At 49.1% G+C, this 19,193-nt stretch overlaps 1 protein-coding gene across 2 annotated transcripts; it reads right to left on the bottom strand.

Annotated features, from left to right (window-relative positions):
- Nucleotides 1-1,979: 1,979 nt before the first annotated feature.
- Nucleotides 1,980-7,066, bottom strand: HAPLN2 (hyaluronan and proteoglycan link protein 2). Of its 2 annotated transcripts, none has more exons than XM_012733233.1 (7): nt 7,023-7,066; nt 6,698-6,766; nt 4,714-4,846; nt 4,160-4,513; nt 3,847-3,981; nt 3,524-3,706; nt 1,980-3,116 (listed from the first exon to the last, which is right to left on the bottom strand). In XM_012733233.1, exons 3-7 carry the CDS (start codon nt 4,796-4,798, stop codon nt 2,836-2,838), a joined length of 1,038 nt encoding a protein of 345 aa, XP_012588687.1. In that variant the 5' UTR covers nt 4,799-4,846; nt 6,698-6,766; nt 7,023-7,066; the 3' UTR covers nt 1,980-2,835. The 2 variants fall into 2 exon arrangements, with proteins under 2 accessions (XP_012588687.1, XP_004693909.1); XM_004693852.2 differs by having other exon boundaries at nt 3,847-3,963.
- Between the last annotated feature and the right edge of the window lie 12,127 nt (nt 7,067-19,193).

Here is a 19,193-nt window from a genome sequence, read left to right as displayed (position 1 = left end):
TGGTATGAGTTTGATCCCTGACTAGGGTGCACATGGTGCAATAGACTTCTCCTGTCTCGCCTGCTGCTCCCCTCAGCAGTGTATTTCAGTCAATCTGCCTGCTCTGCTCCCCACTCTGTCTCTGAATCCTCTCATGCCCCCACACCTCTTGTCTACACCCCAGTTTTTCTATGCAAATAAGTAAAATACTTGAGCAAACATAAGAAAGGGAATTTGTCAAACAAGAGGGGCAGAATTTTTTTCCCCCACAGAGTGACTAGGCAGAGTGGTGTGTGTGTGTGTGTGTGTGTGTGTGTGTGTGTGTGAGTGAAGCACACACACATGCTGGGGCTCTGGGAGGCCGCTCTGGAAAGAGTTGGGAGACAGTTTCTAGTCGCCAGTCGGCTGGGTGGGCCAGGTGCTGGCTTTAGAAGCCCGTGCTGGAGTCGAGCTTTCTCTAGCAGATGCCTGGGCAACCCGGAGCATAAAGGGGCAGAATTTTTAAATGGTCAAGTTGGTTGAGGAAGGGCTTTATAATGAATGCCATTCCCTCTACTTTCCTATGTCTGACATAACTCCATAATTTAAAAAAAATGACAGTAATAGCAACATGAAGTGTAATTTTAAGAGTTAGTGGCTTTTACAGCATGAATACAGAATCCAGAGGGGATGGAAAGCCCCTCCACCCATAAGCGTCTCTCACGTGGTCTCTTGACGGAGGCTGATGGCATCATACTGAAGTGTCATCTTCCTGCAAACTGAGCTGCCTGGCCCATGGTCTCAGTTTTCTAGGGCTCTGGTTCCATAATTGGCTAGAACCAATTAGAAAACCCAGAAGAGAGCGTGTGGCGGGGGACATGGGTGACTACAGAAAACGCCCCGAACCTGGACTGCCCTTCTTGGTGCTGGTGGCGGAGGTGTGTCTGGGGCCAGCAGCTCATCAAACACGCAGAGCACAGGAGGGTTGCGCTTCCCTGCCCTGCTGGGGAGTGGAACCACGCCCTTACTTCTGGGGAACGCACTGTGAAGAGAAGGGACAGGAGTCTCTTCTGGACCACCGCTATTATTCACCCGCTGAGGACCCTCCAGAGTGCATATTGCGCCCCCTTCTGGCTGGTAACTGAGCACATGTGAGATCGTGGCAGTTCTATGAGTAGAAAGACCCAATCATAGGCATGTAGGTGGCAGGAGAAATAAATTGTTTTTGTTTTACGCCAGTGAGTCTTGGGGTTTGCTTGTTATCACAGCATGATTAATTTATTGTGACTAAAACAGTGTCATACCACAAGCAATGGAACAGGCTACTCAGTAAGAACCTGAGTACTGTTCTGCTATGAGGGTTTCAATCACTTTGCACTAAACTGAGAAGCCAGAAGTGATCATCCCAGACCCAGATTTAAAAAAAAAATTGTTGTTTGGGATTGGTTGCGGTTCTTGCCTTTGTTTTGCGGTTTTTTGAGGTTGTTGTTCTTTTAGTTTTTTTCTGGCCCTTTCACAAAGTTCTCTTAAGCAGTTTTAACAAGAACCCTCTTGGAAAGCAATTTTACAACCTGTATCATGGGCTATTAGGAAGTTCTTTGCTGTGGTCATTACTAATCTCGAAGTGACTTTCCTTAGTTAATTTATCCTGACAAAAACAGTGTCATTCCACAAGCAATCAAACAGCCTACTCAGTAAGAATAATTACTTGGTAATTAACTAGTTTCCATAGTTAGATGGCATGAATAAAAAGATGTATAGCACATAACATGAAACTGAATGCACAGGCCCGGTGGCGCAGGGGGTTAAAGCACAGCGGGTTAAAGCACAGCACTAAGAAGCTTAAGCCACTTCCGCATGAGTTCGATCCCGCCTGCCCTGGAGGTGACCACATGGCGTGGCAGACCTCTCCTGACCCGCCCACTGCTCCCCTCAGCAGTGTACTTCGACGATCTGTCTGTTCTGCTCCCCACTCCGTCTCTGGTGAATCCTCTCACCCTCCACATCTCTGGTCTGTACCCCAGTTCTGTATGAATAAATAAATAAGTCTTAAAAAAAAAAAAAACTGAATGCACAACCTCATCAACTCTCCCATGACCTTGTTAGTTTTAAGGGCAGCAGCCTCCTGCTTGGGCATCGTCAAAAACGGTATCACTTGCCAGTGCTCCTGAAACACGTCGGGGAGACTGGCAGGACACAAACGCATTTTGAAGTACGTTTAGGTCTGTCTTATATTTCTTCTGTGGTGGCCCGAGGGTAGGCCTGGGGATTTGGAGCGCGGCTGGCGGATTTGCGCTAGAGTAATCTTAGGCGAGTGTGTGGCGCCCTCGCGCGGTGTGTGGCCCAACAACATCTCGGGCTCTGGCGAGTCCGCTGGGTCTGGCAGTCCACCGGTCTCCAAAAAGTTCTCCTTTGGCGCCATTTCCTCGCAATTCCCAAGCTGTTTCAGGCTTATCACTCAGCTGCAGTAGCCCCTCTTACCCTGTCTTTCTAGCGCGCGGTTGCAGCTGAGTCCAAGGTCATCCTCGTTCACTCCCCAAGCCTGGCCATGCTTGCAGCTTCACCCAAACAAAACCTCCAAATTATTTTATTGCTGAGCACAAGTCAAGTAATGCCACCTGGGCACTCCTCCCGCCCCCAGCAGTGGCTGCGTGGCCGACTGGAGGCTCACGAACAGCCACACGGCTTCGGCCGCTGGCAGGAGGGTGGTATCTGCACCCTGCCCCCAGGGGCGCCACCTCCCCTTCCCGAAGCCCGGCCTGCTGGGAACGGCGGCCGGTCACCCTAGGCAGGAAGGTGCGTCAGGAGGGGCTGCCGGGAGACCCCCTCCACGACTCCCAAATTTTGTGGCGCGCACTGCAGGGATGCGGTAAGCCCCTATTCTGAGTAGCAGTAGGTCCCGTAGGCGGCCTGCTGGGGCCGGGGGAACCCGAAGCTACGCACTCCGGGGTCTGGGAGGCCCCCGCAGCGCGGCCTCGGCGTGGTGATAGGGAAGCGCACGCTGCCGTCCGCTAGCCAGCCGCCGTCGCACTGGTCCAGCCCCGAGAACTTCCAGGCCGCATAGAGGTGCCCGACCTTGGCCACCGTGGCTCCTCGCCGCCGGCACGCTGCGTGCGCTTCAGACAGAGTCAGCTGCCCGGGCACGAAGAACACTTGACCTGGGGACCGTAACGGGTCACCGCCCGGCCAAGAGCAGGCTAGGGTGGGGTGAAGCAGGGTTCATGCTCCCGGGGTGGGGGTAGGGCCCCGGGGTTAGGCTGCGGAGGGGCTGGGCGGAGCTTGGGTTGGGGGAACGAGGGCGTCCAGGCGGCGGGTTGCTGGCGGGGCTGCGGGAGGCGGGCTAGAGCCTGGGTGAGAGGAATAATGGAGGGCGAGACCTTGAGGGGCACCCCCGATCTCAAATCTCCTGCTTTCTACTTTCGCCGCCATTTCTCAAGCCCCACCCCAAGTTCCAGTCCCAGCCTCGCGGGACCCGCCCAACTTTGTCAGCCTGCGAGGGTCCCCTTTTCCGCAGAAGTCCGGCCGTGCCCCCGCGGAGCCGCGGACAGCCCGCCCCGCACCTCACCTGCGAGGGCCGAGGTGAAGCAAAAGGCGTCGTAGCGGTCGCGCTTGCGGTCTCGGGGCCCGTAGCTTCGGATCCCAGGCCGACCGTGGCCACCGCACGGAGCGCGCGCGGTCAGCACTGGGTAGCGCACCGAGCCCTCAAGCAGCCAGCCCGCGTTGCACCAGTCCAGACCCTCGGTCCATGCTGACAGCAGATGCAGGAGCGAGAGGGAAAGGTCAGGGATTTGGGGCGTCGAAGACTGGTGTCAGACTCGGAGTTCTCCCCCGCTGGGCCCATGTGACCACCCAGAGGAGGCCAGGGCGGCCAGGGCGTCCGGCGCTCACCCTGGTACAGCTGGGCATAGGTGGCCAAGCGTCCGTCTTGCTCCTCGCACGCCTGCTTCGCCTCGTAGTAATTGAACTGGTACCGGCCTCGGCTAGGCTGGTACGGGAACACCACACCTGGGGGTGGCGGACAGCCTGGGGAGGGCCGGCAGACGGGAGGGGGTGGGGGAGGAAGGCGGCGCACCTAGGAGAGAGGGCTGGGGGAACCCTGGGAGCCGGCAGGGGGAGGCTAGGGGAGGAGTCCTGGGAGACCCGAGAGGAGGCGACCAACCTTCCCCGGGAGAGGAGAGGGGTGGTAACCCAAGGGCCTCACCCTCCAGGCGCAGGGTCAGCGCCACGCTCTCATCCTCGATGCCGTTAATGAGCTCACAGCGGTATCTGCCCTCGTCCTCCAGGCGAACATCCGCGATGATCAGGGAGGCATCTAGCCGGTGCCCCTTCCGCAACCTGGCGCGTCCCCCCAGGTGGCCGTAACCCCGGGCGTGCAGTCCATTGGTGATGAGGATAAGAGTTTCTCGGAGCTCCCCTGGCTCTACTTTGCTCCAACGGACCTTGTAGCTGGGAGGTGGGACGCCCAGGACGCAGGGTAGCGTGACGGTGGCTCCACGATGAGAGTGGATGACCTCGTGGATGGGGGTCAGAAGGTAGTGGGGGCCAGGGTGGGATGCTGAGCAGAAGGGATCGCAGTGGCAGGAACGCCTTCCCTCCTTTATCCTAGTTCCCATCCAGACTGTTCCACAGGCTCCCCCAGCCCTCTCCTCCCTGGCCCACTCCCCCACCGCTCCCTGGTACCTCCAACAGCAGCCCTTTGCGCTCTCCCCAGCCTGGAGTCTGCTACCCAGATTCTGGGTGGGACTAAGGTCTTACCTGAGTCCCCAAGAGCTTTGTGGAAGAGGAAGACCCAAGGGAGAAGGAAATGGCAGAGTGTAGAGAGACTAGGTCCACCTGGCATGATGGGAGGTCAGGCTGACACTGTCTGCAGGGCACAAGGTGGGCATTCCTTAGGACAAAGGGGACAGGGAACAAGACAGTGGGAAAGGAGCAGGTTTGGACATGAACACCCATCTGGGATTCCTCAGAGGGGACTGTCTAGCTGGAAGCTGTGGGGACAGACAAAGGGACTAGCGTTGGTGGCCAAAGGAAGGTAGGAAGAGAGCAGCTATAACACCCTGTCTTGGGCCCATCCTTCCTCTCTCACATCCCTTCAGTAGGCAGGTCCTCATGAAGCATCTCCTCTCCTATCCCCTTCTCATCACAGTGCTACTTCTAAGTGTTGCCATCCTGAGTGCCAGATGCAGTCTTGGTTCTCTCTTAATGCCCATTCTTCATCTGAAGCCAGAATAAATACATCTTGTAGCTCTCCTGCTTAAAACAGTGACTCCCCATTGGCCTGAGGATAAAGGCTTCCACAGCTCTCGGTAACCCAGCCTCTCCTGCCCTTCTGATGCCACACCCCCCATCCTAGCTACCTGTGCCCCAGACATGTTGGACTTCAGGTTTCTCATCTCCTTTTGGTGGGCATCAGTTTGGACCGCACCTCCTCTTCCCCATCCTGCCCACACTGCAGGACACTGTGAGCTACTGAATAATGTGGTTCCCAGTTTACTGGACTGGGCACCATTTTCCTTAGAAGTACTTTTATTCACAGCTCAATTGACAATATGAATTTGAAAGTAACACAAGTGTCTACTTCAGTAGTTGATTCCCTCCCACCCCATTGCAACTATTCTTTATCACCTTGTCCATTTTTTTAAAAAATTTATTTATTTATGCATATAAGAACTGGGGTACAGGTCAAAGTTGTGGGGGCTAAGAGGATTCACCACAAAGAGTGGGGAACAGAACAGGTCAATCCACTGAAACATACTGCTGAGGGGAGCAGCGGGTGAGACAGGAGAGATCTGTCACACCATGTGGGTCACCTCCCTGGCCAGGGACCGAACCCATGCTGCACTAGCTGCGGATTCACAGGACTGTGCTTAACCCATTGTGCCACCAGGGAGGGTCCACCTTGTCCATTTTTTAAAAAATTAGATGAAAAATCCCATACCCTAATTTTATTCAATTAAGAAAGTCTGATTTTTTCTACTTCCTAATTGCATGACTTTGAACAAGTTACTGAATCTCTCGCCCTTGATGTCTTCATTAGTGAAAGGTGAATAATAATAACATACCCACCTCACTGAATAGTTGTGAGGACTGGATGAAATAATATATGTAAAATTCTTAAAATGGTGCATGATGATAGACATGCTAAATATTATCAGTAGCCCCCAGAGTAGTTTCTATCACATAGTAGATGTTAAATAAGCATGTATGTGTTAATGAATGAGCCACACGGAGGACTTCTAAGAAGGAGAGCTGGGACATGGGGAGAGGAAGGAAACAGTGAGTTGTCAGAAAGGGAAGGAGCTGAGCTCCATCTTCCTGCAAATGGACAGAGGAATAGTGGGTGGAAGAAAGGACTTCCATGGTCAAAAGTAAAGATGTCTGGGATAGGGACCTGAAAGGGAGGTGTAAAGGTGATAGGCACCTGTAAAGGAGGCCCGGTGAGCAGAGTGTAGTGGGAAATGAGAGGGATTGAAGAGCCAAGAGTAACGAGAGCTAGCACTGACATGTTTTATCCCTCAGCACTCCTGTGAGGTAGGAACAAGTATGAATCCCATCTTAGAGATACTAAACAAAGGCACACACATGTATTAGGAACCTCCAGGTCACACTGTTGGAATTTGAGTCTGGCTTTCACAGTGAATCTAAAGCTCTTAATCATGGAGCCATTTTTCTGTATTACACATATCTTTTTCATACCCCTTTCAGAGAATGACAAGCTGGTCAACAGCTCAGTGCCTACCTGTTAGAAGCTTGTTTCTTCACAGAGATGGAGGAGGCAGTGATTGACAGCTTTTTATTCTGCTTCTTGCTGGAAGAAGATGGGCCAGGTGAGGGAGCTGCCTAGGTCCCTAGAAGGTCCAAGCACCTTAGGACCCTGCGACGTGGACCTCTGGCGGGTGCCCCTGTGCACCTGTGAGGAAAGGCTCTTCGCTGAGCTCACAGAAGCAGACAAGGTGCCAGAAATCTTCCCCTCCCCCCATTACTCTACTAAGCCCAAGGAAAAGCGCAGGGTTTGGAATATTGGGGGTAACCCCCAAATAGGGTTGAAGCAAAGAAATAATTACCTGGAAGAAACAGAGAATGGGGTCCTTTGTTGCTTCTAGATGCTCTTGGACCAGAGAAAGGGAGTATTGATTGGTGGGGGTGAGGCTCTTGGACTTATGGGCATGGGGATGAACTACAAATGAGGCTCAAAGGTCCATGGCTGTCAAGCTCCAGCTGCCTCCATATGTTTGTAGGGGCCTCTTGTAAGCAATGCCCTGCCCCCCCCCAAAAAAAGAAAAGTCCTCACCTCTGCCCTCCGGTACCTGGGTACGCATAGCCTGTGGGAAGAGGTTCTCTAGGTGGGAACCAGACTTTCAGGACTTCCAGCTGCTTCCAGAAACCTAATCCTTCTGTCCTGCCCCCCTGCCTGTCTGTCTGTCCTTTGCTTCTATGTCCCCACCCCATCGGAAGCACAATTTCCCATTGTCTCTGGCTTCTCCCCTATTGTTGAATAACAGGGGCCCTTTCTTTATCCTGTGGGTAATGACAACAAAATGTCAACAGCTGGGGATGTGGGATGCAGGACCGGCTGGCACACACCACCGGAAAAAGGGCTTGGTGGGGGTGGGATCAAAACAGGAACTGACATCCCCAGGGAAGAGGATGGGGAGAGAGAGGATGGTTGGGGAGAAGGGTAAAGTGGGTTCCATGGCAATGCTCCAAGCTATCAGGCTCCTGAAAGATTGTAAGGGGGGGTGTTGTAGGGGGCCGCTGGCCTCCCCAGAGGCCAGAGTGAATGGTTGAAATTGCAATAGGAGAGATAGAAAGTGGCCAGCAAGGAGGATTTTTCTGTCCCTGGGAAGGAACATGGGAACTTTCGAGGATGGAAGACTTTGGAAAACTCTCAAAAGAGTCCATCTTATTTGTCCTACTAATTTTAAGTTCTCAAGAGAAGAGAGCGCCTTAACTTTCTTGGGTAGAAATTCTTTCCACTAAAGACTTTCATTAGGGAGCTCTTTCTGCTGAGGCTTATATGCATTTTTTTAAAAAGATTTATTTATTCATACAGAACTGGGGTACAGGCCAGAGATGCGGAGGGTAAGAGGATTCACCAGAGACAGAGTGGGGAGCAGAACAGGCAGATCGACGAAGTCCACTGCTGAGGGGAGCAGCGGGCGGGCCAGGAGAGGTCTGCCGTGCCATGTGGATCTCCTCAAGGGCAGGCGGGGATCGGATTGAACTCATGCGGAAGTGGCTTAAGCTTCTTTGTGCTGTGCTTTAACCCACTGTGCCACCATGGAGGGCCTTATATACATTTTTAAAAACTGTCTTTTTGAGGTATAATTTACCTACAACAAAGTGGCTGGAATTGTATCGCTCTTTAGAGGATAGCACAGTGCATTTTTACATTTGTACCCTGTGAAACTAATACTCCTCTAGATCAGGGTCTAGAACATTCCTTATCCCCTGAGTAAGCCCAGTTCTGCTTTCTTCCTTTTCTTTTCTGGCTATAATGCAGGGGGGGAACTTGTCTTCTGAAGGCCATTTAGAAGTGTGTAGAGGGCCCTCCCTGGGGGTTAAAGCTCAGCACTATGAAGCTCTCCAAAGCCCCGCCAGCAGGAGTTGGGCCCCTGCCCAGGGAGCTGGCCCACAAGGCCCAGCAGGCCTTTCCTTTTGTGCCCGGTGCTCCCCTCAGCAGTGTATTGCAGTAGATCTGACTGTTCTGCTCTCCATCATGTCTATGGTGATCCTCTCACCACCCCTTCACCTCTGGCCTGTACCCCAGTTCTGTATGCATAAGTAAATAAATCTTTAAAAAAAAGAGAAATGTTTAGAGCTTTTTATCATGTCTTTGCCTTCTTTCTGCTGAGCAACCCCACATCACTGGTGGGGTCAGGGGACCTCAGCATGCTTAGCTTCTTCACTCAACAGCCAGAGAGGAGAGTGATTTTTCTAAGACCGAAGAGCCTGCAGTTGCTGAATTAAGCCTGTACCAGGGGGCTTTTCTTCTAGCCCTGCTCCCACTGCAGTCCCCAGGTCTCCAGGTCAGCCAGCTGCAGGGCTACCCCAGGGGGTGGGCAGTATCTAAAAAGGGGGTCCCCTCAAAAAATAACAGGGATCCCACTGGCCTGTACCCTTTAAGGATATGACCGCTTGTCTTTTTCCTGTTCACTTCATTCCTGTTGTAAGCCTCTCCCTCCTCCCTTAGAGAGGGACAAAGGAGAGAGGACAAACAGCCGCCTGTCTCCCAGCCAGGACACCCTGATCCAGCGCATCTGATTGGCTCTCACCCAACTCACACAAACAGCCTCTAGGGGGGCAGGCGCCATAGGGGCAAGGGGGTGCTACAAAGGCCCACAAGGACATCAGGCCACCTTCCCAGGCTCCTCACTCATCTTTCTCACTTGTAAACTATGACCTGTCTCTGGCGTGTAAATCCACAAAAGGCTGCGTTTGGCAGGGAGGAAAGCCTACAAGATTTGATAGATGCAAAAAGAACATTTGTGGATAGAATGCAAAAGAAGCCAGCCAGGGATAAAGCTACCCTGGCGAATATCCAGATGTGCCCAACATCGCCTCCATACAGGGGCTAGGAATAGGGTCAGGATTACCCAGCCTTCACTCCCCATTTTTTCAAAAACTGCCATCTTTCAGGATTGGCCAATGCCACTCCTAATACCTACTGACCAGAGAGGAGGTGGAATGCTTGAGAACAAGCATGGAGCCGACCGACACCTCTTTCTCTAACACCCTGGACTTAGCTCCCACCCTCCAAACAGTGCAGCTGAACAGTTTTCTTGACCCCCAAGATAGTAAGTGTGTTCCCTCTTGACTACTGGGATTGTCGCATAAAGCTCTGGAATTGTTGGCAGAAACAGAACTTTAGGGGAAAATAGCAGGAAGAGGCTAAGTTTGAGGGCAGCACTTCCCTCCACTTCCAGTAAAACTGAGGCTCACATGCAGCTACTTCTCAGCTGCCCAGAGCTCTCTGCAGACACTCCTCGATGCTGCCTCCTACTCTTTTCCTTCTGCCTGGGGGGCCGTAGGCCACTCTCTCTTCCTGGTCAAGGACTCAGGCCTCTGGGGGCTAGGATCCTGGCTGAGCTGCAAAATTGTGGGGGGGGGGGGGGGGATGGGGGGGTGAGCCTGGGGGCATCAGCCTTGAGGAAAGACACATTTTCCACTTAGGAGGCGTCATTATATCCTGAATGGCTTTTGTGGATAAAGTCTAGAGTGGGAAGGAAGGGAGAGCTGGGACCCGGGCTGGGGGCGGCGGGAGCTACCAATCCGGAGGGGTACAAGGGCATGTGGGCCGTGGGAGGAACACTGGACCAGGAATCAGGACTCTTGTTTCAGCCAGATGCTGTTGTCGAAAGAGACTGTGTACCAACTCCTGGAGCCTCAGGCTTTCTGGTTCTCAAAGGACCTTCACATCTGCCAGCAGGACTGGCTGCTGGAGTTGGAGCAGCATTCTAGCACAGGGGGGAAACAGGCTCTGGATTCATCTCTGAGGGTGCTTGGTTCAAGCTGGGAAAAGATAGGAGGGGAGGAGATAGGTGGAAAAGAAGAGAGTGCTGTTAGACCTGGGCATCCTTTCCCAGCCACCGCCCAGAGCTGGTGGAGTCTCCTCTAACTGAAGCAGGAAGCTCCCAGGTCTGCTTAGGTTCTGCTACTTCCCCAGGCCTCTGCTTGGGGGAGTCTGCTGCTTGGATCCTGCTGCTGCTGGAGCAGAATATTCCCACAGTATGGTGCTGGCCTACAGTAGTAGCTCTGGCTACCTTGACCCCCTTCCCAAACAGTAAAGATGCTTATGCTCTAATGGATGGGATGACAAGATTCCTCATACAACCTGTATAAAACCTCACCACTCCTGTAATTCAGGGCTCAGCCTTTTGGGACTGATCCCACTGAGCCTGCCCGTGTGACAAGTAAATCTCTCTCTCCACCTCTCTGAGCACCGTCTGATTTCTCTGGGAAATTGCCGTAACATAACCAGTGAGGGCAACTGGCAGGTGACCCCATATTGGGTGTCCCTGAAAGTCTGGGGCCAACATGGAGAAGAAGGAACAGGGGGAGAGGAGAAGGAGAGAGGGAGGAGCCCAGAAGCCCCAGAGAGAGCTCTGTCCCCTGCCCATCTCTCAGCCCCTTTACTTGATGTCTCAAGAAGTGACCTGGAGTGCCAGGTGCCACCATAGCATGCCTTAACCCAGCAGCCAGGACTGAAGATGGTCAGAGGAGGTGGTGGTTGACTCTGCAGGCATCTTCTTCCTAGCTCTGAAAAGTCTTGCAGGAAGGGCGTGGGGTCTCCCGCTGCCTCATCCCAACCTGGCCACAGTTCAGGCCCATCGCTCATCTTTGTTCTGAAGTTGTGGGGCAGGCTCCTGCTTTTCCTGGAACCCTTTTCTGCAGGCCCTGTGCAGAGAGCTGAGTGAGAGACAGGCCTGGATGACCCTGTGAAGTCATCAGTCTACTGGGATAATACCCATCCCGCCTACCTCAGAGGGAGACGTGGATGAAGAACAATGATGGAAAGTGCAGAGCACAGAAAAAGACAAATGACTAGGAACTATGTTCACACTTACTACAATCTGACCATTGTATTTGACCTAATCGATAACCGTGTCACCTATCATTCTGTTTGTGACAGGCAGTTTCTTGCTATATTCAAGAGGATCATTTAAACTGTAATTTTTAAAAAGATTTATTATTTATTTATAGACACAAGAACTGGGGTGTAGGCCAGACGTGCAAGAAGGGGAGTGAGAGGATTCACCAGAGACAGTGTGGGGAGCAGTGGGGGAGACAGGAGAGGTCTGCTGTGCATGTGGGTCACCTCACCGACTGCAGTAGCTGGCAATAGCTTGATAGTGCTGTGTCTTTAACCCCTGCGCCATCAGGGAGACCCCTAAACTGTTTTTTTTTAAGATGTATTTATTTATTCAAACAGAACTGGGGTACAGGCCAGAGATGGGGAAGGTGAGAGGATTCACCAGAGACAGAGTGGGGAGCAGAACAGGCAGATCGAGGAAGTACACTGCTGAGGGGAGCAGTGGGCCGGTCAGGAGAGGTCTGCCACACCATGTGGATCTCCCCCAGGGCAGGCGGGGGTCGAACTCATGCTGAAGTGGCTTTAGCTTCTTAGTGCTGTGCTTTAACCCGCTGCGCCACCAGGGAGGGCCCTAAACTGTATTTTTGTTCCCTGCAAATACGTTCAGACCCCGCTACCTCACTTTGTCAGCCCTCTTCATTCTCCCCAGCTCTCACAAATGCCTGCTTCAATTCTCATTCTAGCCAGACGAGGCTGGGTCTGAGTTTACCTTATACAGACCTTCACTCCAGTCTTATACTGGTCAATGGTAAGCTCAGAGGTAAAAAAATTTGCAAGCATTCTAAGATAGAATTTGAATATTTTTTTAATGAACTCCATCTTATATTCTTTCGTATGGGAGAAATAAAAACCGCCACAGTACTGTTATTCCCACTTTATGGAAAAGGAAATTGATGTCCAGGAAGGCAAGTAACTTGTTTAAGTGCAATAGCTACTAAGCAGACCAGAGAATTTACTTCCAACACTAATGCAGACCTGTCCTCCTTGAAAAGAATAATTCCTCCAAATTTGGTAAAGATAAAATGAGGATTCTTGTTTTGAGGAGTATAACTAGAGCATTGGATAAAAACTTGTTTAACATTCATGGGACTCTCAAGGGATAGAACTTTGCTGCTATTCTACCTGATAAATAATCCATAACTGACAAAGGTGCAGACATTTATAGTTTGACTTGCAAAAAGTCCATAAAGTGATAGGCTTTTATTGCCCAGTAGAGAAATTGAGCACATGTGTTTTGATTTTGCCCTAGATGGCTGATAAGTCATACCTAAATGAGTGATTTGCTCATTCCTTTTCTTATTGACCAAAAAGACCCGTTTCTCCAATGAGCTTCAAAGCAGGGGTTTTGTCTTCTTTCTTTTTTTATTTTATTTGCCTTCTCCTTACTTCATTGTTTTCATCTGTTTAGGAGGATAATATCAAATTGATGATTAGTACCTCACCCACAGTAAGCACACCACACATTTTAGCCCTCACTATTGGGTAGGGGAAAAGTAGCAAAGGGAATACAATCCATCAAAACAGTTATCAATCCTCATTTTTAAGAAATGAAAAGCCACACATATACACTTAGAAATGAATGTCCACTTTTTAAAAATCTATTACAAAACAAAATTTAAAGAATTCAACCACTATCAAAGGAATAAAAAGGAAAGTAAAATTGTGTGTCCCCCTGGTGGCCCAAAGGGTTAAAAACACAGCACTATCAAGCTATGTAAGGCCAGCTACTGCAGCCAGCCGGGGAGCTGACCCACAGGGCCCACCAGACCTCTCCGGACCAGCCCTCCCTTCAGCAGTGTATTTCAGTAGATCCGCCTGTTCTGCTCCCCACTCTGTCTCTGGTGAATCCTCTCACCCCCTGCACCTCTGGCCTACACCTCAGTTCTTGTATGCATAAGTAAATAAATATTTGAAAAAATAAATAAATGAAAAATTAAGTTAGAATGAATCAAAGAATTGTTTTTTAATTTCAAGACAACTTTAAATGACCTTTTAAATAACTGATTATACAATGACACCCCTAATTGTGGACAACTTGAAAAACAAAAAAATTAAATTCCCCTTAATGCTACTACACCTGGAAGATAGCGTTTAATCTTTTTTTGGCTTTCCTTAAACTTTCGATACATGTGTACACGGATGTGCTTTGCATTTATTTTTTAATTGTGATTTAAATGGTAACATGCAGTACACCAGAAAGCCAGCAGGTGGCGCGAGAAGGCTGGCTGGCTTCCCAGCCCTCAGCCCTGCTGAGTGACCCATGCTTGTCCTGCGGTGCGTGGTGGCTAGAGGATGTTCAGGAATGCAAATACTACAGCAGAGACCTCTGGGGCATCCTTCAGACTTTTGCTTTTCATATACTTAGCTAAGTTCTAGCTCAGAGAGAGGGCATCTGTTTCTCAATGCCTTTTCCTTGATATTTGTGGCCTCAATGCCTTGAGAAAGAATGAGGCTGAGAATTCTTGCTATTTTCTCTCCAGCAGGTAGATGGGTCCTCTTTCCTAACTCTACTCCCACTGAGAGGAGCTGAGACCAGGAGGACTTGGGGAATGGAAAGGCTGAAACATGGGACGGTGATTTTAAACAATCCAGGAACCAAAGGAACAAAACAACTCCCAGGAAAATAGAAGTGTTTTTGCTGAAATGTTGCTGAGCTAGCCACTACCTAGAATAAGATGCCGTTACAGGTGATTAGGGAACAGAAAACAACCACCACAAAAATTCCCGGCCACCTAGTGCCTGATCAACAGTCTGGCAAATGGGCAACAGGAAGTGTGAGGGTCTATGGTCATAACAGGGCTGGAGAAAATGGGCATCTTCCCTGGAACCCCTCCTGCTGCCAGGAGGTCTTTCCTCTTGCGCCAGTATAGCCACACTTGCTTGCTCTCATGTTTGCTGTGGCGGCTGTTACTCTTTAACCAGTGTACACGCCCGGACCCATAACATCAGCTCTCCCAACACCACTGGAGCTGTGTCTTTTATATTGCCCCTTTCAGAAATCTTTCCATTTTTACTGATGTATCTGGAAATAGTTCATTTTCTTTAATTTAAAAAGTAACTTAGGACATCCCTGGTGAGACAGCGGGTTAAAGCACAGCACTAAGAAGCTAAAGCCACTTCAGCATGAGTTCGATCCCTTCTTGCCCTGGAAGTGACCACATGGCTCAGCAGACCTCTCCTGACCACCCCCCGCTCCCCTCAGCAGTGTACTTCGTCAGTTGGCCTGTTCTGATCCCCACTCTGTCTCTGGCGAATACTTTCACTGGCCTGTACCCTAATTCTGTATGAATAGATAAATAAATCTTTAAAAAAAAAAAAAAGTAACTTAAATGGATGTGTCAGCCACCTTGTTGAAATCTGCATCCCTCTAGGATGACTGGAAGCAACAGCAAGCACCACACTCCACTACTCGATTCCACCCATTCTCCCTCCACCTCTGCAGCAACCAGCATCCATACACACTGCGGGCTTCCAAGGAGACATAGAGGCCAAGAGTTGTGTAACTGTCCCGGCCAGGCAAGTTCACTGTTGATTCAGGCAAACACAAAAAGCATTCTGGAGCCTTAGACATCCGGGACATGCCTTAACGCTGACGCGGCAGACCAGCAGGCAGGCAGGCAGCCCTGAGCCTCCTAGCCCCCTTTATACTGTCATGGGGCCTTGTTCACATAACTATACACTGCTGTGCATGCCAGGCACGCGCAAAGTTACAGCCCTCTGTCGTTTCACGGATGTCCAGAGGTGAAAGAGAGCCGTTATGCCATCGTCTTAGAGGGACGATGATGTAAGAGTCAGACCAGCCGTGACCAAAGAGAATGGAACCAAGGGGCAGCTAGTAATGGAGCTTCAGAGAAATAAATGCTTAGCAGAACTACATCCAGACCACAATCTTCTTCCAGGTTTCTTTCCTGTGCTGTCTGAGCCTCAGGTCGCTTACCTACAAACTGGGACAGCTACATGCAAAGTGGAATTAGGGTGAGAATCAAATATGACAACATTTGTGAAAATAATATTTTAAACTGTAAACTATATTATTTTTCAGATTTGTTTATTTTGCATACAAGTGCTGGGGTGCAGATGGGGGTGGATTAGAGGATTCACCAGAGACAGAGTGAGGAGCAGAACAGGCTGATCCACTGAAATACACTGCCAAGGGGAGCAGTGGGCGGGTCAGGAGAGTTCTGCTGTGCCAGGTGGGTCAGCTCCCTGGCCGGGGAGCCAGCCTGTGCTTCAGTGGCTGCAATAGTTTCATCATGCTGAGACAACTCCTTGAGCCACTAGGGAGGCCCCTTAAACCGTAAACCACTATTTTAAATAAAAACCACAATGTTAGATAGTAAAGCACTATTCACAAAGGATCATAGTGCTGTTATTATCGTGAACCAAATTATCATGAGAAGGGGAAGTTAGAAACTGCCTAGGCTGAGGGTTAGAAAATAATATTCACAGGAGAAAAACCCCACGAGACCCTGTGACAAGGAAAAGTGACACTCTAGTCGGTAAACATTGTCAGTATTTGTGATTTAAGGTTTCAGAAAGCCCACATTGTAGCTGTAGCCTCAAGCTATTTTCTGTCCACAGTCACAGATTTCACAAAAACTAACCAAGAAAAGGCCAGGAAGAGAAGTGTCATGTGAGTTTATGAACCACAAACATGCCATCCTGTGGTTTTTATAATGCAGTGCATGGGCTTGAATTCGGTATAGAAAAGTGTGCAGTATCTTAATATTTAAGATTTCATTTGCCGCAGAATGTTGGGAAGGACTTGGAGAATGAGTGATCCCAGGGTCGCATACGTCCTCCTCCCCTTCGCTAATCACATCTTTCCTCCTGGAGAAAGTTTTCTGCACCAGGCCCCTCTGCACTGAGGAACTCTGATTTGCATTTGTTATTAAAGTAGTTTACCTGATAAAGTGTTGATTGTAGAAAAACTGAAAATCAAAGAAAAGATATAAAGGACAAACACTCATAACTCCTTCATTTAGGGATGATTGCTTATAACGTCTTAGTGTTCTTCCATGTTATTTTAGTGTGCTTATCTTTTTATTTTTTGAGATATAACTCACATATCATAAAATTCACCTTTTTTAGCGTGTACAGTTCGGTGGGTTTTTAGTGAACTCTGTTGCACCATTTGGGTCAGCTCCTTGGGCAGGGATGGAACTTGAGCTGCAGTGGCTGCAGACAGCTTCACAGTGCTGACACTTGACCCCTTGTGCCACCAGGGAGGCCCCTGAAACTGTTAACCACTATTTTAAATAAAACCACAATTTTAGATAGTAAAGCAATCCCCCCAAGGGAATGTAATATTTTTATTATAATGAACTCAAATGGTAATGAGGAAGGAAAGTTAGAAATTGCCTAATAATTCACAGTTTATCCATCACCACTATCTAATTCCAGAAGAGATCATCAGCCCCAAAGCAGGCCATTTTCCCATGAGTTGTCACTCTCCATTTCCCTCTCCCTGACTGACCTGTGCAATGGACTTTGCTGCTCTGGACATTGAATATAAATGGAATCCTACAGTATGTGACCTTTCTGTATTTGGTTTCTTTCAGTCAACATATTCTAAGGTTTATCCATGTACTGGTATGTATCAGAATTCATTCCATTTGATGATTGAATAATATTCCATTGTGTGGATCTATCATGCCTTATTTACCCATTCATTGGTTGATGGATGTTTGAATTGTTTTCAGTCTTCAGCTACAATAAATAATGCTTCAAGGAACATTTGTGTACACAGATGTGTAGACATATTTTTGATACCTTTGCATATATAGATATCAATGGGGTTACTAGGACACACAGTAGCCCTCAGTTTGAATTTAATTGGTACTTTCTGTTTTTTCCAAGACACCAGGATGATTTAATATTGTCAGGAGCACAATGTGAGAGTTCCAATTTCTCCGTATCTTCACCAACTTCCTGTTGTCCTTTAAAAAAACTACAGCTACCTGGGCCCTCCCTGGTGGCGCAGCTGGTTAAAGCACAGCACTGAGAAGCTAAAGCCACTTCCACATGAGTTCGATTCCTGCCTGCCCCGGAGGTGACCACATTGGCGTGGCAGACCTTCCCTGACCCGCCCGCTGCTCCCCTCAGCAGTGTACTTTGTTGATCTGCCTGTTCTGTACCCCTCTCTGTCTCTGGTGAATCCTCTCACCCTCCACATCTCTGGCCTGTACCCCAGTTCTGTATGCACAAATAAATAAATCTTTAAAAAAAAACAAAAAACTACAGCTACCCTAGTAAATGTGAGTTGGTGCCTCGTTGTATTTGCATTTGTGTTTTCCTGATGACTAGCAATGTTGGGCGCGTCCTCCTGTGCTCATTAGACATCTGTATATCTTCTTGGAGAACTGCCGATCCAAGTCTTTTGACTGTTGTAAACTTATATTATCTTATTATTGTTGAGATGTTCTTTATATGTTTTGGCTATTAGGACTTTGCCAGACAGTGATTTGCAAATATGTTTTCCCATGATATGAGGCCCTAATTTTACTTTCTTGATGGTGTCCAGGGTTGCACAAAAGTTTTTTTTTTTTAATATTCTAATAGCTTATTTTTTACATCATTTTGTGCCTTTTTCCATCTCAATTGTAATCTCCATGGGCTTCCCATCACCAAATCACTCATGTGCCATCACCATAGTCTCGGGAGCACAGAAGTTTTTAATTTTGATGAGATCTGATTTATTTCTCCCCTGTGGTTGCTTGGAGTTATATCCAAGAAAATATTGCTAATCCAAAATCATGAAATTTTACATTGGTTATCTTTTAAGCATTTTAAAGCTCTTACATTTAGATATTTTTAAATATAAGATTTAATTATTTATGCATACAAGAACTGGGATATAGGCTTCAGAGGTGCAGGGGGCGAGAGACTTCACCAGAGACAGAGTGGGGGGACAGGACAGGCAGATCAATGTACACTGCTGAGGGGGGCAGCGGGTGCACCACAGTGAGCCACCTCCCTGGCAGGGCTCTAAGGGATATAGCTTCCTAGTGCTGCACTTTAACCCTTTGGCCACCAGGGAGGACCCAGGTGCTAAGTTTTGAGGCACAATCACAGTTTTGGTCAGATTGGACACACTTCTGCAGTTCAACAGGCACCAATCACATAGCTGGGACTTTAAATGGACCAATCTGATTGGAGCTCCCACATGTGCCAATCAATTAAAATGGACTAATCAAACTGGAGTGGCAGGTACCCTGAAGATTATGCAATTCAGGTTCCACTCAGGCAGTGTCCTCCTGAATCCCCAGGCAGACCTTTGAAGAGCTGTAACACTGGTCCCTGCCTCTGACACATCTGACACCAACCCCTGGTGCTGGGCCTTTGGCACTGGCTGGTCTGGTGTTCAGTGCTGCCCATGCCAGCCTTTGGATGCTGTGGTGCCACCATCTCAGAGCGCTTGAGACCTTTGCATTGGATCTCTGCTTCAAACTGCCACCTGACTATTGCTGACTCTGGCCCTGCCATTAACTCTTTCTCTCTCCCAACTTCTTTCTTTCCTTTGTAAATAAACCCTGTAGTTGCTGAACCCTGAGCTGGAGTCATGTCTTACAATTGCAGTTGTAAGTGCAGGGATGAGAGCCCACCAAACATAACATTTTGGCTTCCCAAATTTTTTTTTATT

The sequence above is a fragment of the Condylura cristata genome, unplaced genomic scaffold (genome assembly GCF_000260355.1).
Source record: "Condylura cristata isolate star-nosed mole 26May11 unplaced genomic scaffold, ConCri1.0 scaffold00040, whole genome shotgun sequence".
NCBI classification, from domain to species: Eukaryota; Metazoa; Chordata; class Mammalia; order Eulipotyphla; family Talpidae; genus Condylura; species Condylura cristata.
This window is presented reverse-complemented; position numbering and strand designations above follow the sequence as displayed.

Coding starts and splice junctions, on each gene's coding strand:
- HAPLN2 (XM_012733233.1), bottom strand. CDS start 4,798: ATGCCAGGTGGACCTAGTCTCTCTACACTCTGCCATTTCCTTCTCCCT. Junction 4,514..4,713: donor CAAAGCTCTTGGGGACTCAG/GTAAGACCTTAG, acceptor CCTTCTGCTCAG/CATCCCACCCTGGCCCCCAC. Junction 3,117..3,523: donor CTTCACCTCGGCCCTCGCAG/GTGAGGTGCGGG, acceptor TACGGTCCCCAG/GTCAAGTGTTCTTCGTGCCC.